This window comes from Amyelois transitella, chromosome 9 (assembly GCF_032362555.1).
Source record: "Amyelois transitella isolate CPQ chromosome 9, ilAmyTran1.1, whole genome shotgun sequence".
Lineage (NCBI taxonomy): Eukaryota > Metazoa > Arthropoda > Insecta > Lepidoptera > Pyralidae > Amyelois > Amyelois transitella.
In genome coordinates, this window is record NC_083512.1 from 9,077,993 (window position 1) to 9,102,495 (window position 24,503).

A 24,503-nucleotide genomic window follows, 5' to 3' on the forward strand; every position below is an offset into this window, starting at 1 on the left:
TATAGTACACTCAGAATTATAAATAATAATCAAGTTAGTTAGAAATAATGTTTTGCAAAAAAAGATTGTAACTAAAAATCTTAAAGATTTATCGACTAGCTTATTTTTATTTATGTTTTAACTTTTTTATTATAGTTTTCTTTATTTTTACCAACACACCGTATTTTATTTTACATCCCGGCTAATTATCTAAGCAGTTTCATTGGCAAGTTTTCTGGTGTATCATCAGATTTAACCTTCCTAAAGATAGAACATTAAAAATATTTTATAGTTTTCAGGAAATGCATGGATGCAATGAAACATATTCATGCTGGTCAAATACGGAACCCTTTTTTTATAAATCGGTTAAATATGAAACCAGGCGATATTGTTTTACATAAATGAGTACATTCATTATCTATCATCCTCCTGGCGTTTCTTACAATTCATCTCGGGCTGGAGCCCGGGGTCCTCCCGTGGTCAATGTCCAGGATTGAGTCAACACACCTTGATATTAGTTTTATTTGCTCTTTAAATTCCTACAACTTATAAGACATTCTAAACATAAAATACTTCTATTAAATTGCCTATTCTCTTCCAAGAAACACACAAGAGACCTTGATTTTCTTTACCTAAGAAAGGGAGGGATGTCAAAATGAAAGCTCAAAAACAAAGGCTCACAATTACCGTACTTAATGCTATCATTAAAAAATATAAAGTGCTAACGTAAAACCTTAGTACTGTCGTGTTTAATTTTAAATTAAGGCGGGCAGTGATAAAGGCGTCGGTCTCACAGTGGGAAAACCGGCAGTAAAGCGCTGAAATATAAATAGCGCCTTTAATTAGGGATAGCCTCGTGTTGTGTACAAATACATTCTGATTCAAGTGCTTGTTTCGTGAATTAAGAATGTGTAGTGGTTTATTCATAGTGTCGACCTGCGTGTATACTGGAAATATTTTCGCGAAACATACATAAGAATCACACTCTCCTTGTATTTTCCTTGCGTAATTAGTTTCTATAATAAGAAAGAAAGTTTTACTATACTTATCAATATTTAAGATCTTTTTAATGTTTTAATGAATGAAACAACTACAAAAAAAAGAAAAACTAACATGCATTAGTGTACGAGTATTCGAATGACTAATGCAGAAAAAGAATTCCGTGTTGCCTCTGGTAACTTTGTAAATGTGGAATAAATTCCTTTGGAAAATGCTTTTATCCAATTTATTCTTGATAAACGCATTCCCACATGTAAAAAGAATATTAAGTTTGTACTTAGCATTCTCCTAATGTGGGCACTTTTTGCTTCATGCTTTTAAAGTAATGTTCTTGGGTAAGACTGTCCCATTTCGCGACATTTCCACATATGGGTTAACCCACTGCCAGCACGTGTTGATTAAAGTTGTAGTTAATTACTCAACTCGTAATTGTGTGCGTGTACCTCCATCATCCGTTGGCAAACGAACACAGTCCTGGCACCTAATCTCAAAAGCCCAGGATTCTAGGAAGATTAAAATTTTAATGTAGAAATGAGAATCCTCGCTCGACCCCACCCACTTTCATAACGAAGGTTGACGCGCCATTTTATTTGTGGATTATTCAAATTCGGAATCAAGCATTTCGATTCTATAAGCTACTTTAACCAGAACATTAAACCATAATGAATGCATTAGCGTTAACGCTATGTTAACCCTGAATCAATGACCACACACGTTTAATTAATATTGATTCGCGACAAATAAGCCTGATGTTTAATATGGATGGTAAATTATTTATTTATTCGCTGCGTACTTATCCAAAGTTTTCCAATACAATGGAACTGAAAGCTATGAAAGCAAATTGGTTAATGATAGATTGATTTTGCGGTTATCATTATTACAAATTGTATGCAATTTTACTGTATGAAAAGCATTTAAACATATTAAAAAATAAACCTAAATATTAATTATTAAAACTTCATTTTATTTTTGTTATGAATTATTCTTATGTAGAAAGTGTGAACCTGACATGACATTATAAGTGGGTACTAGGTCCGTAGGTATGCCATTGTCATTCGTTGAGACTTGTTTTCCGCAAATTGATTTACTTACTCATTCAAAGTGCTTGAGATCTTTGCGGATGACCCCACTATCTTATAATTAAGATTCAATCGAACAGTTGTAAGTAGAACGATGTCTATTGTCCACTTAGGAGAAGGGGGGATTGTAGGAGGGGAAGGGGGTGACTTCCGAACTGACCACAAGTTTAATTGTATTTCGCGGTTACGACTGAAAGACGTCCCGACAATCCCAAACTCTTAACAATGTCACCAAAGTTTCGGCAAACGGAGGATTAACGCAGATCTGAGGGCAATAAAACTTTTGTTTACCATTGTTATACTTAAATATTTTTCTTCATGCAACTCGCCTTAATACTTTTCTAGAGCCGTGTGGTGTTTATAGCGGTTAAATGGGTACTTTTTTTTAATTCTGTCAATATTTATATTATGGGCCACATTCAGCTATATAGCTTAATGGTAGAATTAAGATTCATATAGTGACAGGTTGCAAGCCCACCGCCTAAAAGAAGAATCCCAAGATTATAAGCCTATCCCTAAGTGGCCTATCAATCTTTTCAAGACTGTTGGCTCTGTCTACCCCGCAAGAGATATAAACGCAAGAAATATAATAGATATATATGTATATATTAATAACCCGTTGGGTTCTTAGTTTATTTTCATTTAAGGGTGTTATTGTTATTTTTTATTGCGTGTCCGGCACTATCACTGATATTTCTTTTTATAACTTGCTATATCCATTTGCCTGAAGTGGATCTAATTGATCATGTTTGTGTTTATATATATAATTATCATCTAGTAAGTAGTTATGGTAGTAGCTGGAGCGAGTATCAATTTACCGATGCGACCATCGGGTCGAATCGGTAAGGTGGCTGAAATGCGTGATAAGCGTAAAAGGCACATATTCAAATCCCACCTCGGACATGAACCAACTGACTATTTTCGAAGTTTTGTAATTAGTTTGGATACTTACCAATGGTCTATCAGTGAGGGAAAACATTGTGAGGAAAGCTGCACATTCAGGCAAATGAATATATAACGAAGACACCCTACAAAGGTTGCGGAGGTCAGACGAGAGTCGCTTCGTGTAAAAAACTTGATTCACCAATTCCGGGATCCATGATTAAAAGGAGCTCTCTGGGCTCCTCTCCATAGTGTAGTGTGTCTCTTTTGAGGATGTCACCGGGACTAACGCCAGGAGGAAGAAGACTGTAGCAACTTTTGGGTAAAACAACTTCTTTTATTTTTTTCAAAACCAACCGCCAATTTTTTGTGACATTTTTACGAATATTGCTTCATATATACAATACATTCTATATTCACGTCTAATATCCCTTGCAGGGTAGAGCCAACAGTCTTGAAAGGACTGGGAGGCCACGTTCAGCTGTTAATGTTAATGCTTCAATTAAGGCAGGTAAGGACTAAAATAATAAAACAAGTAAAAGCTAACATTTTTTATGATTATTTACCCAAATTTAGAAACTCACAGATAAATAACTTTCATAAGAAGAAGTAAAAATTCGGCGGCAATCATTTTGAACATACCCATTCGCCAAATTGAGAATTCACTATTTAACTTTATCAGATATTTAGAGGGTACCTCTAAAAGTCCTCTAAAGTATAGTCTTTTCATACATCGAAAATTTTCCGGACATTTCTCGGTTAAAAAAATTTTATTGTGCATTTAAAAAAAAGTAATTATAAAATACAAGACCATGCAAATTAATTTTCTCATCCTGCGTCTAGTTCACAGGCAGCATAATTTTATTCCATAATGTTTTTAGAATTTGCTTATGCTTAGTGGAATTTTCATAAATTAAGATTCAAAGAAAACGTCAGTAACACAGCAGTTTCATGAAAAAATAACAACGACATTGTGTAATTTGGTTCACTTTGTTTCCGTAACAGGTATTTAAAATGTGTTTTAAATATGTTTTGCAATAACAAACTATGTATATCTTAGTGCACCCCAGTTTTATATATTGTTAGCTAGCATAGATAACTTAGTTCTATCTACATATCCTCCTCCTTATTTATGTATGTCTAAGAACGCCCATATCTATGCGTTATAAGTACTTCTGGGAGTAGCTTCATACGAGTATTATCATCTCGCGTTACTTGTGATCTCAAGTGGATCACCTTCCAAGGGACAACGCAAATGGTTCCAACACCTGACGGTTAATGACAGGTAGAGGTGGTTTAGTTGAAAAGATTATTTGTCTTGAAGCATTTTGGCGGAAGGTGCAACTGGGAACACGCAGAGATGAGAGAAAGAGGTTATCTCGTACTCCATACGCTGTGAGATATTTACTTTGTTTACATTCTTTCCCAGCAATTTGGTAACCCTACACAACTAGGTGTACGTAGTTACCGCACGTTGTGAACTAAGTTGAACTGGGGAAGACAAGCATCGCTACACGGAAGTCGCATTTCCGAATCACAACTGGAAATCAGGTCAGTGCTTAATGCACTTGTAGGCGAATATAGTGCAGGTAAATGCGGAGAGCCCCTGCGTGCAACGTGTCGCAGACAGGTACAGGGTTGCGTGAATACTTAGCTTTAATTTGTGTTTCTGTCGTTTGAGCGTTTAAAAAACGGCACTGACAGGTTTGAGTCTTAAATAATCTAAAATAGTGCCTTAAAACCAAGTTACATTGAAGACTATTTGTTAGACTGCATTCTATAGATTAAATATTTTGGTGTTCTTATGATTTAAAGCATTTTAGAGGAATAATCATTTATTTTAAGCCTATGATGTAGATGTACTCGTTTGGTACTGAAGCAGAAAATTTCTTCACTAGTGGTGTAATGAGAGACTTTGTATAATATCAATGTAAAAACTGCGATCTCATTTGCATTTGAAAATTTACCTGATTATTTTTTTGGCAATCTAATAAAAGATCTGAAGAATTCCAGTTATTTTCGACTCTCATGGAAATCATTCATATTAAATAGATGTCTTGGCTAACCAAACATTTTTTCGCCTGTTGTGCCGTGGCGCTATCTGGTAAGACTTTATCTTACGTGCACCATTTATATTAGTATTATTGCGTTTTTATTTTTTTAAGCATAAGTTACTGGAATTATGAACAAAACAATAAGGCATACATATATGTATACCTCATGTTTGTTATCCCCACCAGAGGAAGGTTTAACTGCATATAAATGATATATTTTTAATCGACAACATGAAAAATTTTACATTACATGTTTATTTTTATGCTATTTCAAGTCACTATCCAAAGAAGTTAAAAAGTTTGAGGAAAGTTTACAAAACATACCGTGGTGTCTTATAAGACAATCTTACATTGTGTAGGAGGTCTGATGTTCCCTATACCAACACAACAGCGAACCCCTGGGAGCAGATGACTAATGGCTTTTGGAAATTGCGTTCGCTAATAACTTCAGACTTTTAGATACCCTCGCCAAATAAGGACTGACTGGTATGGGACGAAGATAACTTGAATTTCCCGACATTTTGTTGGTTTCATAACCTCGGGTTCTGTCATTGTCGGTTTAAATTAAGGCCATTCATAAATTTACATTTTGAGTTTATTTGATGTATTTATTTTAAACCAAATGTGGCCGCATTTCTAATGTGAATGTAAAAATAATAGTGTTTAATAATTTTACACTCAAAGGTATTAAATCATTCGCAATATTTCTAAAAGACCTTTCCATTTCCTTTTGATTTAAGAACTACGACTATTTGTCGTTATTATCAATGATATAAGAAAATTTCATTAATTAAGTGTGCAACTATCCTTCTTCTTTACATTTACTTTGAATTTTAACCATTGAATGTGCGAAGATTCAATGGTTGAAATATGCCACGGGTATATGATTCGTGAAGTCGTGAATCATATTCACGCCTTTCCAATAGATTGGTAAGGTAATAGCCCTCTAGGGATTGGTGTTAGGCATGGTTCTCATATGAATTTACTGGTTGCGCTGCACGGTTTTCGTTTAAAAAGTTTAATCACTTTTTACTCTAATTCATAACACAGGGTTGAAATAATTCAATTGAAATACTTAGTAATATTTTATACATTTTAAGTATATACAATCACACTAAACATATTATCAGAATAAATGACCTGTGGTGAGGGAAAACAAATATTTGGTTGTGTAAGCATGGTTCAATATAAGCCACGAGTGTGTTGCTTCCCCTGCAAATGTCGCGGGAGACACTTTTTGCAAAAGCGAGACGTACCCTTTCTTCTTTTAGAAAATTACCGAATCTGTTGTATCTTAAGAATTTCGCAAATTCTCCCCAGAATAAAAGCAAACAAAGTTGCGTGCTAATGCCAGTGAATTATATGTGAAGTCGTACACGTTCTACATTGAGTTAATTACAATCACCTGCTCTCGTGATTTACATCTCGTATAATTCTACACTTTATTTCTACATAAATTATTAAATTTTGCTATATTAAACTAGGGTTTCCTCTTTTTTATAAATAGTAAGGCTTATGTTAATAATGCATGAATAATGAAATGGAGGATGAGGTAAGACTATAGTTTCAAACTATCTTGATTAATTTAACAGAATGTCAGCTATGAAAAATAAATAAAATAGAAATTTTTTGTAGGACAAAATATGTACATATATCCCTTTTCATATAAGTTATTATGAGTGAAATCACAATTTTAATATATATAATTGAACTTACCATTTAACCTAAAGTAATCCTCTTTAGAGATGGGATTATAGCTTGTTTAATTTTATATTTAGGCATTTCGTTTCAAGTAGGTAAGCCAATCATTTACATAGAAAAGCAATTGCACAAAAAATAATATCTCGTTCGGTGTTTCCATCCCTAGCAATATGAACTACTTTAGATATTTATTATTTCATTTCAACTGGAGCTGGTTGCGCTATCATAATTTACAACTAATCATATTTTATGAAATGAAAATAGAAATAGAAGGCAACCCTACTTGATCTCGGGATAGAAACAGCGTCGGAGTAATCCAGTTACTTTTCCATATAACTAAATTGCTTTTCTGTTATATTACTTCTAAATATAAGTTTAACTACAACGGTGGTGGTTGATATTTATATTAGCTCGAGTTAAGGTGAAATGAAATATTAAAATAACTAGAGGCCGCCCGCGACTTCGTCCGCATGGAAACCCTATCAATCCCGCGGGAACTCTGGGATAAAAAGTAGCCTATGTGTTATTCTGGGTCTTCAGCTACCTACATACCAAATTTCATGGTAATCGGTTCAGTAGTTTTTGCGTGAAAGAGTAACAAACATCCATACATCCATACAAACTTTCGCCTTTATAATAGTAGTAGGATTTATGAACTGAGACAAACTTTTATTATATTTTATACCATTATTAAAAACTATGTTCTACCCGCAGAGGCAGATATCAGGAATAATTGCCTGGGACCATTTTGTACACCAATTTTCTATGGCAACAACATTGTAAGAACTTTAAACGGTTTTAATAGATTGTCATAAGCTTTGATAACTTATTAAACTTTGTTATGTATAGTTTAATATTGATTTTGCTTTTGTTCTTCACTGACCTTATTAATTATAACATTTAAATGGATCTTAACGTCCTCAATTTTTGTCACACTCCCGCCACCCCTATTACCAGTTTTGCTAATATTCTAGAAAAATTAATTTACCGTTATATTAATTTAATAATTAATTTAATTCTACGTTTTCGTCCCGCCATTGTGATATAGGCATTATCTCAAATTACAGCGAAGCCTCCCAGTTAATTTTGGTGAACCCACCGCTTTAACTCAGGTAATTAATTCGCTAATCAAGTTATGAATCGTCGGCAAACAATAACAATAGACTTGCAAAGTCCCGTGTTACGAAGCTATATTTACTTTCGTTTCAACATGTAGATGCCTTTAACAACATAATATCTATGTAAATTATTTTAAACTTTCGCGTTGTATTATACTATTGATAAATAATACAGTCGCTGGGTGAACAACGATCATTGTAACATTTTAAAAGATAAAGATATGTTACGTGCGCTTTATATTTATAAATAATATAATATGTTATTTATACATTACGATAAGGGAAAGCATGGTTGGAAACAAGGTTTTGATGCAAGCTGAGGATGATGACATTCACTTTTTGTAACATTAAATTTTGATTTTTACTAGTATGTGAAATCACCATCCTGTAATAATATTAAATTATTACTAACAACTAATTTATATCTATAAATGCTATCCGTGCGGAGTTGGGGCGGGTCGCTAGTTTGTGATAAATACGTGTAAAGTAGTATCCTCTAGTACTTTTATATTCTGTGGTAGAATGTCGACTCGACTCACATTTACATGACTTTAAATAACTTTTCCAATCTTAGCAGAAGTTGAACTGACAGATCAAATTTATTGTTAAAACCTAATCTTGTTTATGTATCTTATACGAATTGACGAATTTTTAATTATTTGAGAAACATTTCACTGGAAGCAAAACTTTCTCAATGCATAATGTTGATGGCACTCGAAGGATTTAGTTCTGAACAATGCGAAATTATCTATTATTTTCACTCGGGTTATACTAATGAATCGATGCGATAGAATAAAAAATATTATTCAAAACTTAGTCACAATCATATTTCCATTGCTATTAATAAAGAAAGTAATTAAAAATAGATATAAGTCAGGTGAATTAATTGTAAAAATTTATTACATAATAAAATCTAACTTATGAAATAAAAATAAGTAGATGTTTTCAATTATTCGATCCATTCGCTGCGAATCGACCAATGACATTTTAATTTATGGAAGTTTGTTGAAAAGTTCAACGCAATTTTGTCGCCGGTGGTTCAATCTCGGACTTACCTTCAAAGTACCTTTAACAAGCGTCAGATTTCTTGCAGATTACGCACGCTCCAAATATCCTTCAAACGAGAAGATTCAAATGAACAATGTTCAGGAGATGACGATATCAGGGAGGGGATCAATTTCCATTTTGATGGTTTTAATTGGATGCCAGCACTTTTTGGCTCTGTTTTACCCACGCTTGCAAGGATTTCTTTTGTTACAATTCAGTGAAAGGTTCATTGTTCAATTTGTCAGTTTTGACGAATATCAAAAATAAACCATCAGATTTGCGAATGACAACCCTTTTTTGCGCATAACGAATAAGTAACGTTATAGTTATGCCGTGCCGCGCATGCAGTCGTGGGGAACTTTTAGTAAGTGTAAAAGTAAGAATTTATTATCTTAGAATTGTAACTAAAAGTAGATTTAGGATTTTTATGGAAATAGAAAATGTTAAGTTATTAAGGGAGGGCAAAGTAACAACTTATTTCGAAAGACATTTTCTTCCAGCAGACTGGTGAACAGTGAACATTTCTCATCAATATTTAGTTTTATAATTTAATCAAAGATGACTTATTTTGTAATGTAAAAACATGTAGGAGACAAACATGTTTTACATGTAGGACATGTAAAAAAGTATACCACTTTAGTGTCGTATTTTAGTGTCGTCGTCACTTTAGTGTACATCTTAGTGATTTTCGACTATATGCGACCCACTGTGTTTTTATTATAATATGACCCACTGTATCTTACTATCTTTTCATTGGGTTTTTGTATATACTTGCGGAAACCTGAGTATAATTTAGCACCGGCGGAGAGCTCAAACTCTTGGTATTAAAATGTGAAGCGCAGCGTAATGGCTAATAAATCACACGGTAACTTTAATATATTGCGACCACGTGACTCTTAACGTTTTACTAAAATAAGCTCCTTAAACACCACAGAAAACTATATTTTTATGCAAATGTTTATGGCAATATTGTATAAGTCATATACTAAAAGGAAAGTTGTTACTGGTTAATAACATTTTATGTAAACATCAAAGTAAAGACAAGCAAAAGATGCAATGTCCTCGCATGTTTTAAAAAACAAAGTCACTCAACCTCTTTGCAAAAAGAAACAAATTTGAATAGGTTAGAACTGGCCATCTATAAAAATAATATGATGAAAAAAGATCAAGAGGCGTAATTTTATCTATGTGTATGTATGTATGAAAAAAGAATAACGCTGGTTTTTTTTGTTTCTAATTCGCTTAGAATGTTATTAACCTAAAGATAATCAGAGCCCTGTAATTTAATGTATTTTATGTCAATGAGTCCTTATAATTCAAGTTCAGTGATTTATAGATCTTATGTGCAATTTTACTTCATAATATTCTCCAAGTTCCAGACAAGTAAAGAAATTACTATAGAACAGGATCATTGGGTGGGTGTTATGTCACCGTCGATACTGCACGGCTTGGTGTAAGTGTAGTACCTATAAAGCTGAATTTAACTACTTACATGGTAACCAAATGGCAGAAAAAACCGAAATAGGTATTTTTTCCGAAATGAGGACATAATCGTTTTGTTGCAGGGAATTCAAGTTGGTGCTACAGCCGGATCCCAGCTCGGTGTTTGCGGACGGGGTCCAGTTCCACTCGTCAAGCGGCCCAGTCGAGTTCAACACTGGACAAGTCTACTCTGGCAAGTTGGAAGGTCAGTTTTCTTTGAATTTCTCACATTTTTATAGCCTTATTCACAAGAACATGCTTGAGCCGTATAAAACATTTGATCAAAACAAAAATAAATTAGCTCACGGTTACACTTAAGATTGTCCCTTTCTAATTGGATAAAATAAATGTACATAAATGTCAATTAATGTGTTAATGAATAACTTAAATATCTAGAAAGTACCACTAAAAAGCTATGTCGGTTTATCGATTTCGAAGTTTAATGAGAGGCACCATGTGGTTTTAGTGGATTCAAATAATAAAATCCTCAGGCAATGGCTACGGATGTGTATGTCAAATTTTTAGAAGCTTAAATAATAAATGGCGATAAAAAGGAATAAAAATTACCTTCCTTGTAGCTCAATCTTATAAAATTCTCGTTATAATTAGATTTAACAATTCATAAAGCTAATGGAAAACTTGGAAGTTAGTAATGTCTATAAGGGCAATAGTCGTTAATATCAATCCCTTTCAAACTTAATTTCTGTTGAGTGATTCAACATAACTGGGACCGTCCGTGACCTCTACTTGGCCAATTAGGCGATTCTTTTGTCGAGCAGAGTGGCGAGTGGTTAATAATTAATGACTTATTCCATCTCTATGGTTATAAGTAAGGACTATAAACCTTTTTTTCCTTATATATTTTTTAACCTATAATTTATCACTCCCAGCTACAGCTCTGCAAGTTAGTCAACTTACCGATACAACTCGACCATTGTGTATCACATCGTGATGCCCTAACAATTCAAAACTTGCTTCATTCGGCATACGGAACCCGTTGAACACAAACACCAATTTCGAAGTAATTGCTGAATCGAACGTTTAGTACAAATATATAAGTTTGACTGTAAGTAATTAATTGAATATTTCAAACCCTAATAAATCAGTACAAAGATAGCCATGTTGTTAGGAAGTAATTAATTTTCCGTAATTATAAATCGATCGGAGTCTTACCAAACCTGTATGTGCGTCCGAAACCACATCTTAGTACTATATTTACTAAAAACTGTTATTTAGAATCGTGAAATGGGCACTTGAGCAGTGGCTGAAATTGAATCTGGGTTTTATTTTCCGCTCTCGTGTCGTTACGTAAATACACATAGAGTCCACAAACCGCAAAGATCTGGGACGCCTAAAGCCTCTAACGACGCCTAACCGCCCTGCCTCCGTCGTATGGAGGTGGAATATTAAGTACCTCGCAAAAATACGTCAAAAATGGATTGGCACGCACGTCGCAATGGCCTCAAAGCGAGGATCGGCGGGTCTACATCGAATGTAAAAACAAAAAAAATCAACTTCCCTTCCTCGAAATATTCAACTAAAGGACATTAAATATAAATCAATAGTTTTAACTTGATGCATTGATAAACACAGTTTGATAGAGGCATACAAAAATAATAAAAAATCAGTCATTTTGCGCTGAAAAGGACCGAATTGTTTTTTGAGCCAAATCAATATGGACATTTTAATCTAGTACCCTGCACTGCACTGTATTTTTTATTTATAATATGTGCGTTTATGTTTACACTGGTAAATTAGGGTCTGTGCGCAGTGTATCCTTAGACGAAAGAAGCTCGTGCCTCACGTCGCGTCGGCCATCGTTGGCGCCATTTCAACCTCCTTGAATGACGTGTTCCCGAGTGTTACCCTACTCTATTTCTCCATAATCTACCTCTTCCTATTCACCCTGACAATGTTATCTATTATTCCGGGTCCCCATAAATTAAAAAACGAGAAATGAAGAGTTGACCCGTGCAGCTATCCGGTCCTCACCTGAATGTTATCATGCCAATGATGAAGTATGATATTATTTACGTAACATATATATAAGTAAGGAGAAAAATCCTTATTTATACTATTTGTTTACGTCTGCGAATAATGTAGACTACTTTCGAGTACTTATTGTGTAACAGTAACAGTCCATTTCTTTGTAATACTGCATCACCTAATTCCCGCGGCCAAGCTTTGTTTCTATAATTGTACCATTCCATGTCACAGATTATATAAAACTGTTAGGATTGTTCAAAAAGAATTGACAAGAAATTATTAAAATGTGGCATCAACATCTCCAAATTATCGAATCGGAAATAGCAAACTAAGCTTTAGTATACCTAACGTATTGATGTTAACATTCACATAATAAAATTCAATACATTTGTTTAATACACACGATCTTTAATATGCACCATAAATCTTTTATGCAATTTTATAGTGCAATAATATTGTTATATATCTCTTGATCTCACCAATAAACTATGGTTTGCACACACGTCAGAAATTACACGGCTTTTTTGGGCTCATGGTGTGCGTCAATCTGTCCGTATAAGTATACCTAAGATTTAATAATATTAATTCTGGAATAGCGCAAGGTATCTTCGAGAACCTAAAGTGTAAGTACTTTCAAATTTCAAATGAGATATTTTATTTTTAATTGCAGTTCACATCATATTCAATACTCACATTAAAATCAATCATCTATAGGTATATTTGACCTCCTTCTTGTCTCACTTCTTCACCTAGCCTCAGGTAGGAAATACTCGCTATTGACAGAATAATGTAAGCAACGTTTAAAAAATTGCTATTGTGTATAATAAACAAAAAATATTTGAGCAGATCGTATGTCTTCTCTAAAGCCCAATGAACTTTTAATCGCTTCCACAGAGAATTGAAAACCATCCCGCAATCTTATTCATGCCTCTGTTAATATGTATTCACGGCCATTCGCTATTTTCCACGTCGCTGAAACAGGCAATTAAACATAGGCCCAAGAAACTTGTACATTCTGTGCGAAGGTTAATAAAACGGATTAATATATTCCGGACCCATCTGGAATCGGGTGACAAAGTGAAATTTGATGAAATTACTTATAAAGTTTAATGGGGCGCATTTCTTAAAGTTAAATCTCTTTAGTTCTCGTAAATAGAAATACTTAACTAAAATTTTCCATCGTTCTTTCGTACTTCGTCTTGAATACAAAAATAAATGATGATAAATTAAAGTAATATTGTTGAATAGGAGCAGATACCAAAGGAAATATTTTCCATTTACATTCTATTACTGGAAAGTATTCGCTTAATCTGCGTTTAATCCGATTCAGCGATCATTGTGGATTGGAATCTGAAGCCCTTTGATATGACACACGCTCCGAAATCGACCGTGACAACAAACATCGTCAAATTCTAGAATTTTCTCGCTCAACCCGCGTTTTATTCATTTGATTCTTTCATTTATCTGAAAATTAATGAAATGGAAGGTGGAGGGTAAGATGGGGTAATTACAGTTATTTATGGGCGGTTCTCCCTGCGACTGCAACTTGTGATTTTAATTCATTCACGAGGCCCGCGAGCTCTTTGCACCTCGAATTAGTTTGCATAAAATATCGTTCGCCATTTATAAATGCGTCCCCGAGTGGTTTGTTTTAAAAGGGTTATTTGGGTTAATATTTCCTTCATTTATGAAAGTGCGGTTTTCTACTAGACCCGAAAGTATGTTTTACTGTTTTTTTATGTAAAATTAAATAATGTTCATCATTTGCTGCCTCTTTATTCTGCTCGCATAGTTCTAATTGTACCTACATCAATAATAAAAATTGAATTATTATTGTTAACACAGTATTTTTTTCTTCGACAGATGACGACTCATCTCATGTGTACGGCGTCATCACATCTGAAGGTTTGTTTGATGGAACCATCTGGACGCCGACTGAGGAGTACTACATCGAGCCGCTGTCACGATACAACATCGACCATCCCAACATGCACAGCGTCATCTACAGGCGCTCCGATGTGGAACACCCCCAGCAGGACGGCTCACCCTGCGCCTCACATCTTCTCCACCTCAAAAACACCAGGGACTACCCCGGTGAACTATTCAATTTCACCGAACATCGAAACCTAAAAGACCTCACTCTTAACAATTTTACGGAAGACTTGCGCAGCGAAATAAACAGACGCAAGAAACGATGGCTCCCCGAAGACGAAATGCAAGATGACGAGCCAAAGAAAAATCCCGAATTACCTTTAGATTTAAATTTCACTTATACGCGAAACACAGATGAAGAAAAATACAAGAAGGAGTCAAGCACGAAGAAACCAAAACCTAAATACGATATAAGTAATCTTGTAACGAAAGTCAGATACGATTCTGAAGAATCGAGACGGATGCTCGATGAGCGGAAGAAAACTATTTATATTAGTAAGGATTTAGTTAAGAAAGAGCCAATAGGTATTTTGTCGGCCAATGGAACTGATGACGGCCGACATGTCAATAAGAGAGCGACGGTAGACCCGAGGAAGACCACTTGTCTAGTATATTTACAAGCTGATCACATGTTCTTCCAGCGGTATGGGTCTGAGGAGGCGTGCATAGAAGTTATGACTCGCCATGTACAAAAAGTTAACGCTATATATAAAGTTACAGGTGAGTTATTTATAAAAAATAACCTGCTATGCATAGCCTTTGTCTTAATTTCTGAAAGATACACTCCGATTGTATTATACCGAAATGGGTTATTAATCGTGGGTGTGGTATCTCTCAAGAAGCGTTATATTTTGTTTAGCTGTTTTGGGAGTTTAGATTGCACTCTCCCAAACCTATCAGTCATTACTATTATTTTAAAGGGATTCATTTCATTTTCAGATTTCAACCAGGACGGGAAGCCAGACAATATAACATTTATGATAAAAAGGATAAAGGTCCACACATTAGACGCTCTGAAGGATCCAGCTTACAGGTTTCCCAATAATTATGGTGTTGAGAAATACTTGGAGCTATTCTCAGGTAAGATCAATTTTTTGTTTTGAGAATTTAATGCTGCTCTTTTGATGTTTCGCTATTAGCATATAATGCGACTGATGGTTTGAAAGATATTAATAGTAAGACAAAAAACCATATATAAGACGAAGAAGAGCAACGCGGGCTTCTGTCTTGAAATTTTACAATGACTGTTTTTTATAATATTTTATTATAATTATAAAGTTTTCATACAAATAATAGCGAAAATACAAAAAAATATATATTAAGGCGTCGTTTCAGGAAGTTCTTATCTTTAAAGTATTTTCAATCGTTTGTCCTTGTTGCCCATGTAATCAATAAAGTGTACAACGCTCTAGAGACACCGCTGGAATAATAAATTAAGTCCTTGAAGTCTTTAAATTGCCAACATAAGTCATTTTGGTAATATAGTTTACTAAATTATTTCGGTGGTAGGGAGGTTCCGATTGGCCCCCAGACAGCCATTGGGCCGTCTGCGAGACCTTTACAATTGATCAGGTTAATTTTCCACCTGCTGTATTTCCTACTTTTCATGAATATAATTAATGTACAGATGACAGAAAATAATTTTGTATCATAATTTACACTGAGGCAATAGCTGCTTAATTTTGTTTTTATAGTTTTTTGATGTTCAGAATTTAACTATTTTGTTTAAAAATAACATTTAATTTAAACCTTTTAGTAAGCTAAAGGTGACTCGCAAACAAATAGGGACTATATTTTTTAGATATTTTTCATAGGATCCCATGACCAAAAGCAAATACTAGTGGATTTTTTATTCGTAGGTACACAAACATTGTATTGATTACAGTTAGTTTGAATATGTACCTATCACTTAGCTTAATAAAAAACTTATTTGTACAATTTGCAGAGGAGGACTACGATGCGTTTTGTTTGGCGTACATGTTCACATACAGAGACTTTGAAATGGGCACGCTGGGTCTGGCTTGGACGGGGGACCTCAAAAATGCGGGCGGTGTTTGTGAAAAGAATGGGGTAAGTGACATTTTTCTTCTGTAGGTGCTGTAAGTACCTTTACTTTTTCTGAATATGGAATACAATGAATAAGTTCGATTCGCCCATTTGAACTAGGAAGGTCATCAACAAAATCACGATGTGCAGTCGTGATTTCGCCAATGAAATTACGATAAGCCATAATTATTACATACTTTTAAAGCAATCAAGATCAAGCGGATCAGATCAAGAGTACCCGAAACCGCCGAGCTTGCGTGAAGAGAGTTATGAATGTGGATAAAGCGAAGGAAATATGCAGAGATCGTGGCAAGTGGAAAGATGTAGTCTCTGCCTACCCCTCCGGGAAAGAGGCGTGATTTTATGTATGAATGTATGTACTTTTAGCAATCATGAAGAAAGAAAACTTTAGAAAAGTTTCAAGAGTCGTTTTTTGATCTTTAGTTATATTTATATATATGTAATAATAAATAAATAGGAAACTAATTATCTGACAGATATATAAATACACAGCCATGACGGCTGGGTCTTTTTTTTATGTACGTGGTCAAAAAGGAGGAAATTAACGATGTATTTAGTTTTGCGGTTTTTACTTATACATATTCGTATTCCGTTGTTCCAGCACTACCGCGGCAGTATGAAATCCCTAAACACAGGCATCGTGACGCTCCTGAACTACGGCAAGCACGTCCCGCCGGCAGTTTCACACGTCACTCTTGCGCACGAGATCGGACATAACTTTGGATCACCTGTAAGTAGTTAAAAAAAATTAAATCTAGTTGAGGAAATTGACACTCACCACGTACTTAAACAACGTAGATACTATTAATAAATGTACTTACCAATGTATAAAACGAAAATCTTTTTTGGAACATTTCACTGAAACGAGTACTGGAAATAACTCTTTATTGACAAACACTTTTATTGTTCACGATAATTTGGAGTCTTGTTCAATAGCTATAATAAAGGACTACTTAAAATAGTCATCTTAATTGAGCTAAAACTGAACGTGGCCTATCAGTCTTTTCAAGACAGACGCAGGGGATAAAGACGTGTTTTTATATAATCTTTTTCATTCCTTACGCCTATGATTGCATTTTCATTTACATTTCTCCTCCAGCACGACCCAGAGCGCTGCACGCCGTTCGGAGACGACGGCAACTTCATAATGTTCGCGCGAGCCACCAGCGGCGACAAGAAGAACAACAATAAGTTCTCGCCCTGCTCCTTGCAGGCCATCGACCCAGTGTTGAACAATAAGGCCAGGTCGCCTAAAGGGTGCTTTACAGGTTAATGGAACATTACTTAACCCTATATTTTTATTAGGCAGCATTTATTATAACCAAAGTATCACTTCTTCACCTCATCTTTGTTAAACCGAAATGACAGCGGTCTCCGCAGGTGCACGGTTGACAACTGTAACAGTCCGCTGCGCTCTTTCATGTCGAGGTATCCCTGTAATTTTCAGATTCATATGTTTTAATAATTTTTCGGAAATAAATTAAATGCGTATTATTTGTATTCAACGGATAGAAGAGGGGAGAGGATAGGAGAACTTGTCTGTATTTTTTCATGCTGATTTCTCCACAACTGAACGAAAATGACCGGAATAGGTCTTTAAGAAACAAACAGTATGGCTGTACCTCGACGTCTTCGGAAACTGTCCTGCCCCGATTTGCAATTTCATTTAAATATTTATTTCTAACTTATTTTCAGAGCCGCAACCAGCAATCTGCGGGAACGGTGTGGTGGAAGAAGGCGAGGAGTGTGACTGCGGCTGGGCGTCAGAATGTACGGACGTGTGCTGTAGACCGCAAGCCGCCAGACCCAATTACAAGCCGTGCACACTCACTGAACATAGCGTCTGTAGTCCTAGTCAGGTTGGTACTTCGGTCTCATTAAAATATACTTTGTCCATCCTTTGTCGCTTTCATTTGGGGTTAGGTCCCATCACTAATTTTCGCCAAGTGTCCTGGGTTGTCTCATAAAAACTTATTCATGTTGTCTCTCTTTATGTTGGACAATCAATATGATAACGAAGCGGGACTGTTTTTCTGGAACACGAAGACATCTTGGACTAGATTATCTGTCTTTATCATTATCACTTTTTTGGTAATACGTTTCACACGGATACGTATTTATTTCGAAACCATTCTAGTCCAGTTTCACCTCTTGAATTTCGCAACACTCATCCAAATACTATGGAAGTTGAAAAGCAAACACATTATTCTTTTTACAGGGTCCATGCTGTACAGCATCATGCACGCTCAAGTTCGGCGACAAATGTCGCTCCGACAACGGTTGTCGCGACGCCGCGCATTGCGACGGCAAGCGACCAGCCTGCCCCGCGAGCCGACACAAACCTAACAGGACTAGATGCGACAAGGAACTCGTCTGTTATATGGGAGTGAGTATTACGGCATGAATTTTTTATGAGTGGTGTTTACATCGCAACGCTTCGGTCAGGGACTAGTTTTTTTTAATATTATTCTCTTCGCTTAGTCCGGTCTTTAATATCATCAGTTTTAAATCTATTGGCTCGCGTATCATCTTTAGCGTCAAGCAAGGATTTCTTAGGCATTTCAGTTCTACCTGGACCCGGTAGAGACGTTTTATTAACTCCTAACTTCATTTGTCTATGAAAAAAACAGCATATTTTTTACAAAATAATAACCAAGGTCTCATTTAACTGTATTCTAGGAGTGCACCGGTTCGATCTGCCTGGCTTACGGTCTGGAGTCCTGCCAGTGCGCGCCCCGCAAGGACGACCCGCGCTCCGCGTGCGAGCTGTGCTGCCGCAAGCCCGGCCGCCCGTGCCTGTCCTCATTCCAGTGGAACACGCCGCCGTACGATGTGCCCGATATGTATGCGAAACCTGGCACGCCTTGTAACGATTACAACGGGTGAGTTCTATATTTTTTGGATGTATAATGTATGTTTGTAATGCTGCAGTATAGTTAGTTCCGTCGCTTCTTTTACACGCTTTGGAAGCGGTTGTAGATATACCTACACTTATGTTGACATTAGTAAGTGATAGAAGTATGCAATTTTGAAAAGAAATCTATTCTATTCATATAAGTGGAATCAAAAGTGATTATTGATGGTACCCGAAAATATTTTTGTGTTTACCCGTCCCCTGGTACATTTTCTTTTCATGAACCTGTACTCAACAAAATGTTTGTTGGCATCAACATGGATTCAAATGCATCACATTTCCACTTTAAATGTAAAAATCGTTTGACTTCTCGTTTCAGATATTGCGACGTGTTCCAAAAGTGTCGCGAGGTGGACCCTTCAGGTCCCCTGGCGACGTTGCGCAAACTGCTCCTGTCGGACGAGAGCATCGCCGGCTTCAAGCGGTGGGTGCTCAGACACTGGTACGCAGTGCTGCTGATCCTACTCGCTGTCATTGCCGTATTGGTGAGTGGTCTTTGCCTAATATACAGTGTAGTCCGTTTAGTACGACTTCGCATACAGCAACCAACCGTTTTTAGCGACGCAAGTTTAGGCATTTGTTTGGTTCTAGTATAACTTTTAATGACATGACATTCGTTTATTGCAACTCCGCTTATAACGACCAACCGCTTTTAACGATCGAATTTCACACATAATTGTCCGGTTACAACGATGAGCGTTGCCGTGTTTACAAATATGCAATTCCTAGAAAGAATGAAATAAATGAATAGCTATCTCAGCTATCGCCCCGCGCGACACCCTGATTGGAAATTGACTATTTACATATTTTACGGCAGTACGAATTTGCGGGTAACGAGTGACGCGCACAAAATGCAAATATGCAAAATTTTATTAATAAATAACTATTTTGATTAAAATTAGTTTTTTTATTTGCTCGTCACCTAAACAGGCATATATCTGTAATATTTGATAAATAAAAAACATTTTTTTTTCTGTTCTTTTAATACGACTTCCGGTTAGTACGACGTTATGTCACCGGTCCCTTGGCCGTCGTTATAACAGGATTCTACTACATTTTTTTATGATTGTCTCTATTTTATTCAATGAAGATATAATTACTGTCATTTTATTTATTATTTATTACTGAGGAGTTAGACGATGGGCCCCGTATTAACAGATTGAAAAATATTTTTTCGTGAGGACATGCCTTTTTCGTGAAATATGGAATATGCAATTTCTTTAATAGATACTAGTTAATTGACTGGCAAAATTGTCATCAAGTTACGATTTTTTTTTATTTTAAAATTCAATCAAAAACAAATTTTTGTTAGGTACAAAATACAAATAAAAATATGACAATTTAAATCGAAAAAAGGTTTCCGCTCAGCAAATGTCACAGTGTGAGCCGCGACGCTGGTCGTCCGCGGATGTCTTTAAATAAATAAAAAAAAATAGAAATAAAGCCAAAAAGAAAAGTTCAGCAATTTTGCAACCTCTATATCGTTCTCGTCCTTTTCTCATTTGTTTCTTACTAGAAACCGTCTATTCCTACTTTGTTAAGTCGAGTGCTGTCAGACAAATGAATAATACAGCTTGTTTACCCCAGCGTTGCTGCCGTGCGCTCGACGCCGCCATAGAAATTGAAGCAAAACACTCTCAATTTTAATCCACTATATAAGGTACCGGTGATGGAGTGCAGTAGAAAATGCTATGGAATTTATTAAAATAAACCAACACTACACAGTCGATGCTAGTGGAGAAATATTTTCTTTGCTCGCAAACCTACTTATTTTTTAGCTAGTGATTTAATGTGAAGAAAACGACATAGTTTTTATATGTGCTATAATAAAACTAAGCCGCCTTAATACATACGTTTTAGTAGTATGTTTTTCTATGTTGCCAAATGTACGTAACTATATGTATGTATGCACTCTATTTGATATGAATTTAAAATTGTAACCGTACGCTATGCTAATTGGCTGAAGTTTTTTTTAATGTTTCCTAGTGTGAATTGGACATATCGAAGACGCTAATTACAACCTAAAGTTTTCTTATTTAATTTGATTCCTCCTCCTCGATGTTTTCTATATATTCTACACTACAGAAGTTGTTACAGAGGAAAAACCATCAACCATTTTTTTTGCAGTGAACGTATGAAAAATACGTAATGTACCTTTGGTACGCGATTTTAGTCGATCAAGGTATTTTAACGCAACGCGTCGGCCTACTAGATTTTATTTTACGGAAAATCTTTAAAATTGAGCAATTTTTTACGTGTTAACATATTTATTGCTTATAAACATATTTATGGCCAGTGTTTAATAAAATCAAATCATTTTTCCAGGTTGCCAGCACCCGATTCCTGGGCCGCCATGGCAAGAAGTTGAAGTCTGTGACCATAATCCACTCGTCCACCACCGAAACCGTCCGACTGCCCGACGCACCCGACCAAGGACTTATTGTACATACGGCTGTGAGGTAAGCATGTTCATTATCTGTGTAAAATGCTAGCGACTAATGACAATCGTTATAGTAGTGGGAAAGTTATTATTGCGAAGCGACTGCTGATCGACTTTAGGTGATCCTGAATCATAGTTGCCTGAATATGTAGGTTTCTTTACGAAAATTTCTTCATTATAGAACATCAATTAGCATTCATAGACAAAGAGACAATTCAAGACAGTGAGATTTGATCCATGACCTCTCGCTTACGACTCTAATACTACTACACTTTCGTCCACCGTCCAGAAGACATGTGATTTACTTTTAACAACTATTTCGGAAAATAAATGTAAAATTGTTTTACAGATCTAAGCTCCCTCTGAAGAAGAAAGTGGCTTTGCGTACCCGAGCATACCGTAACAAGAAGGACCCCAAGAAACAGGGCGACAAAGCGTCGCCGTCGCATGCCAACAAAAAGAGAGTAAGTAGTACAACATCACCTAATTTAGTTTTGTGAAATCTCATAAATAATTGTTTAATCTTTTATTTTTTTCCTTTTTAGAAGCCCACCACGCCGCCGAAACCAGAGGAAGCTCACAAAGTCACAAAAGAAAGCACCGCAGTCGTCACGAACGCAGAAGGAAAGTCACCGAAACACATCATCTTATCCAAACACAAAGGAAAAGTAAAAAAACGAAAAACGAAAGTAAAGAAAGAAACCATAGATTATAGTTCCATGCAAAAACATCCTTCCTCCCCGACAAAAGATACCGAAGCGTTGACAAAAGTACAGAAGTGGCTACTAAGTTCACCGCAGCCGACAGTAATACCAAAATCCAAATCCATACCTTTAGATCTAACAGAGAGAACTCATAGACATGTACAAAAGGGCACACGAAAGGCCAGACCGTCCAAGAGTGCAACTAACCTTTTGTCTGGTGAGAAAGCCAGGCTGCAAGTTGTGTTCAAACCGCCCTTCCGGTTCAGTGTCAAAATTTGTAAGAGTGATAAAACTAAAGTAGTGTTAGACAAATCGTCTAAGCCCGACGTGGACCGCAAGCGTCACGATGTCGTGCCTCAAACTGTCACAGCCGACCACGCAAAAGCCAATCCCTCCAAAGCCCCAAAACATAACGAATCCACTAGACTCATAGAAAATATCCCTAATATTCCCCAAGTGGAAAAACCGCAAAAGCAAGAAAGCGGGAACCACGGTTACGCCAACTTGCCGCGCAGTGCCAGTGACTGTAAAATAACTAAAAATATATCCGACGTTAGCGGTAAGGTTAGAAAGGGGCACAAAAAGAGTAGTTCAGTGGGACAGAAAAAAGAAACAACGGATAGCCGGCAGAATCTCATTCCTCAGGAAGATTTAGATAACGCTCACGTTTACGAAAATATACTCATGTCTCAAGAGGTATTCGTGCCGAAGAGTTGTAGCATGCCGCGACGGCAGAGTAGCGTCGGCATCGCGCGGCAAAGCAGCTACGGGCACTTGCCGCGCGTGCAAATCCGACCTCATCGACATAGTACTAACAACGTCAGCAGATCAAGAAATAACAGTAATAGTGAACTCGAACATTTCTACAGTGTAATAGAATCCTTGCGAAGAAATAGCCCCAAAAAAGACACGTTTAATACTAACACCAGTAGTTCGTCCGGTAGCAGTCACCATGACACCGCTCCATCGAAAGGCAACTCGATATCTCGACCGCTGACCCAAAGTAGGACGCGACAGAATAGTCTAGTCGATAAACCGTCGCGTTCCAGTCCCATTGAGGCGAATCAAAAGTTGAAGCGACAACTGAGCGAAATAGGGCTGGATAAATCGCAGCAGTGTGACGGCGTGAGGGGCTTCCAACTGGTCGTGGGGAAAGATAAGTTGAAGCGGCAGTTGAGCGATAACGAATTGTGTAAATCTCGAGTTCACATGGCGATGCCGATGTCTGCGGGCGCCGAGCCGCGGCAGCCGTTCTGTTGGAACAAGAGAGCGAGTCTGGACTGCGAGGCGTCGTTGCCGGCCGGCCCGCGCCCATGTTCCCGCCCGAGTAAGAAGAGAACCACATACACATTCGGCGAACTCAAGAACACGGTCCCGAACGCATCGGAGCCAACACCTGTTGACGACCTCCACGTTTCCCCTGAAGAGTTCCTCAATATCATCGACAACTAATATCCCTTTTTGTAAATTGCGCCGAATCGTACCGATCCATTACATGAGAAAGCGATTATGTGTATTAGTTATTCGCCTGTAACTATGTCGGCTAATGTAAATATTGTAATATGCTTTTAAATTAGTATAAACATAACTGCCACTGAAACAGACCATCGCTCAGATTGCCTTTAAGGTATTATATTTTTCAGTATTATTTAAGTCGAAATACTTAGTAAAGACGTCTTGTAACTCTTGCTATTTGATCTGATAAATATATGATATTATTTTATTTTTCAATGAATGGGCAGGTGTGCCCTCAAGCACTGTTAAAAACTACATATGTATGAAAAAGAATCTATATATCTAGTAAAGAACGTAAGGATGTGCTGCGGTCTCCTAGTGTCGTACATTTCGTCTGGCGATGGTCTAGTTTCACTGATCGATCTCTATAAATAAATCTCTATTTTTTCTACATGCTATGTATTGTACAAATTAACTCATACCTGTGTAAAGTGTTCATATGAGATTATGTTAATACTTTACTTGACTTTTATAAATTCCATTAGCTGTATCAAGTTGTAGCATATTCAATTTACTTTTGTACTTTGAAAAAATTATTTTGGTTAGATACTTATGTAGTCGTCAATTAATGTGTCAATCCGTTTATCTTACAATGCAATTTCGA

General features: G+C 36.4%; 1 protein-coding gene across 1 annotated transcript in view; it reads left to right on the top strand.

Annotated features, from left to right (window-relative positions):
• Positions 1-24,160, top strand: part of LOC106142860 (uncharacterized) — a 125,355-nt gene extending 101,195 nt beyond the window's left edge. Inside the window, exons 3-15 of the mRNA XM_013344781.2 lie at positions 10,425-10,546; positions 14,191-14,979; positions 15,199-15,339; positions 16,205-16,329; positions 16,928-17,056; positions 17,426-17,594; positions 18,022-18,185; positions 18,545-18,712; positions 19,006-19,208; positions 19,560-19,725; positions 21,566-21,699; positions 22,030-22,144; positions 22,226-24,160. Of these exons, the coding sequence (XP_013200235.2) occupies positions 10,425-10,546; positions 14,191-14,979; positions 15,199-15,339; positions 16,205-16,329; positions 16,928-17,056; positions 17,426-17,594; positions 18,022-18,185; positions 18,545-18,712; positions 19,006-19,208; positions 19,560-19,725; positions 21,566-21,699; positions 22,030-22,144; positions 22,226-23,836 (4,036 nt within the window). The 3' untranslated portion in view covers positions 23,837-24,160. The remainder of the gene's footprint in view (positions 1-10,424; positions 10,547-14,190; positions 14,980-15,198; positions 15,340-16,204; positions 16,330-16,927; positions 17,057-17,425; positions 17,595-18,021; positions 18,186-18,544; positions 18,713-19,005; positions 19,209-19,559; positions 19,726-21,565; positions 21,700-22,029; positions 22,145-22,225) is intronic.
• Positions 24,161-24,503: the final 343 nt, after the last annotated feature.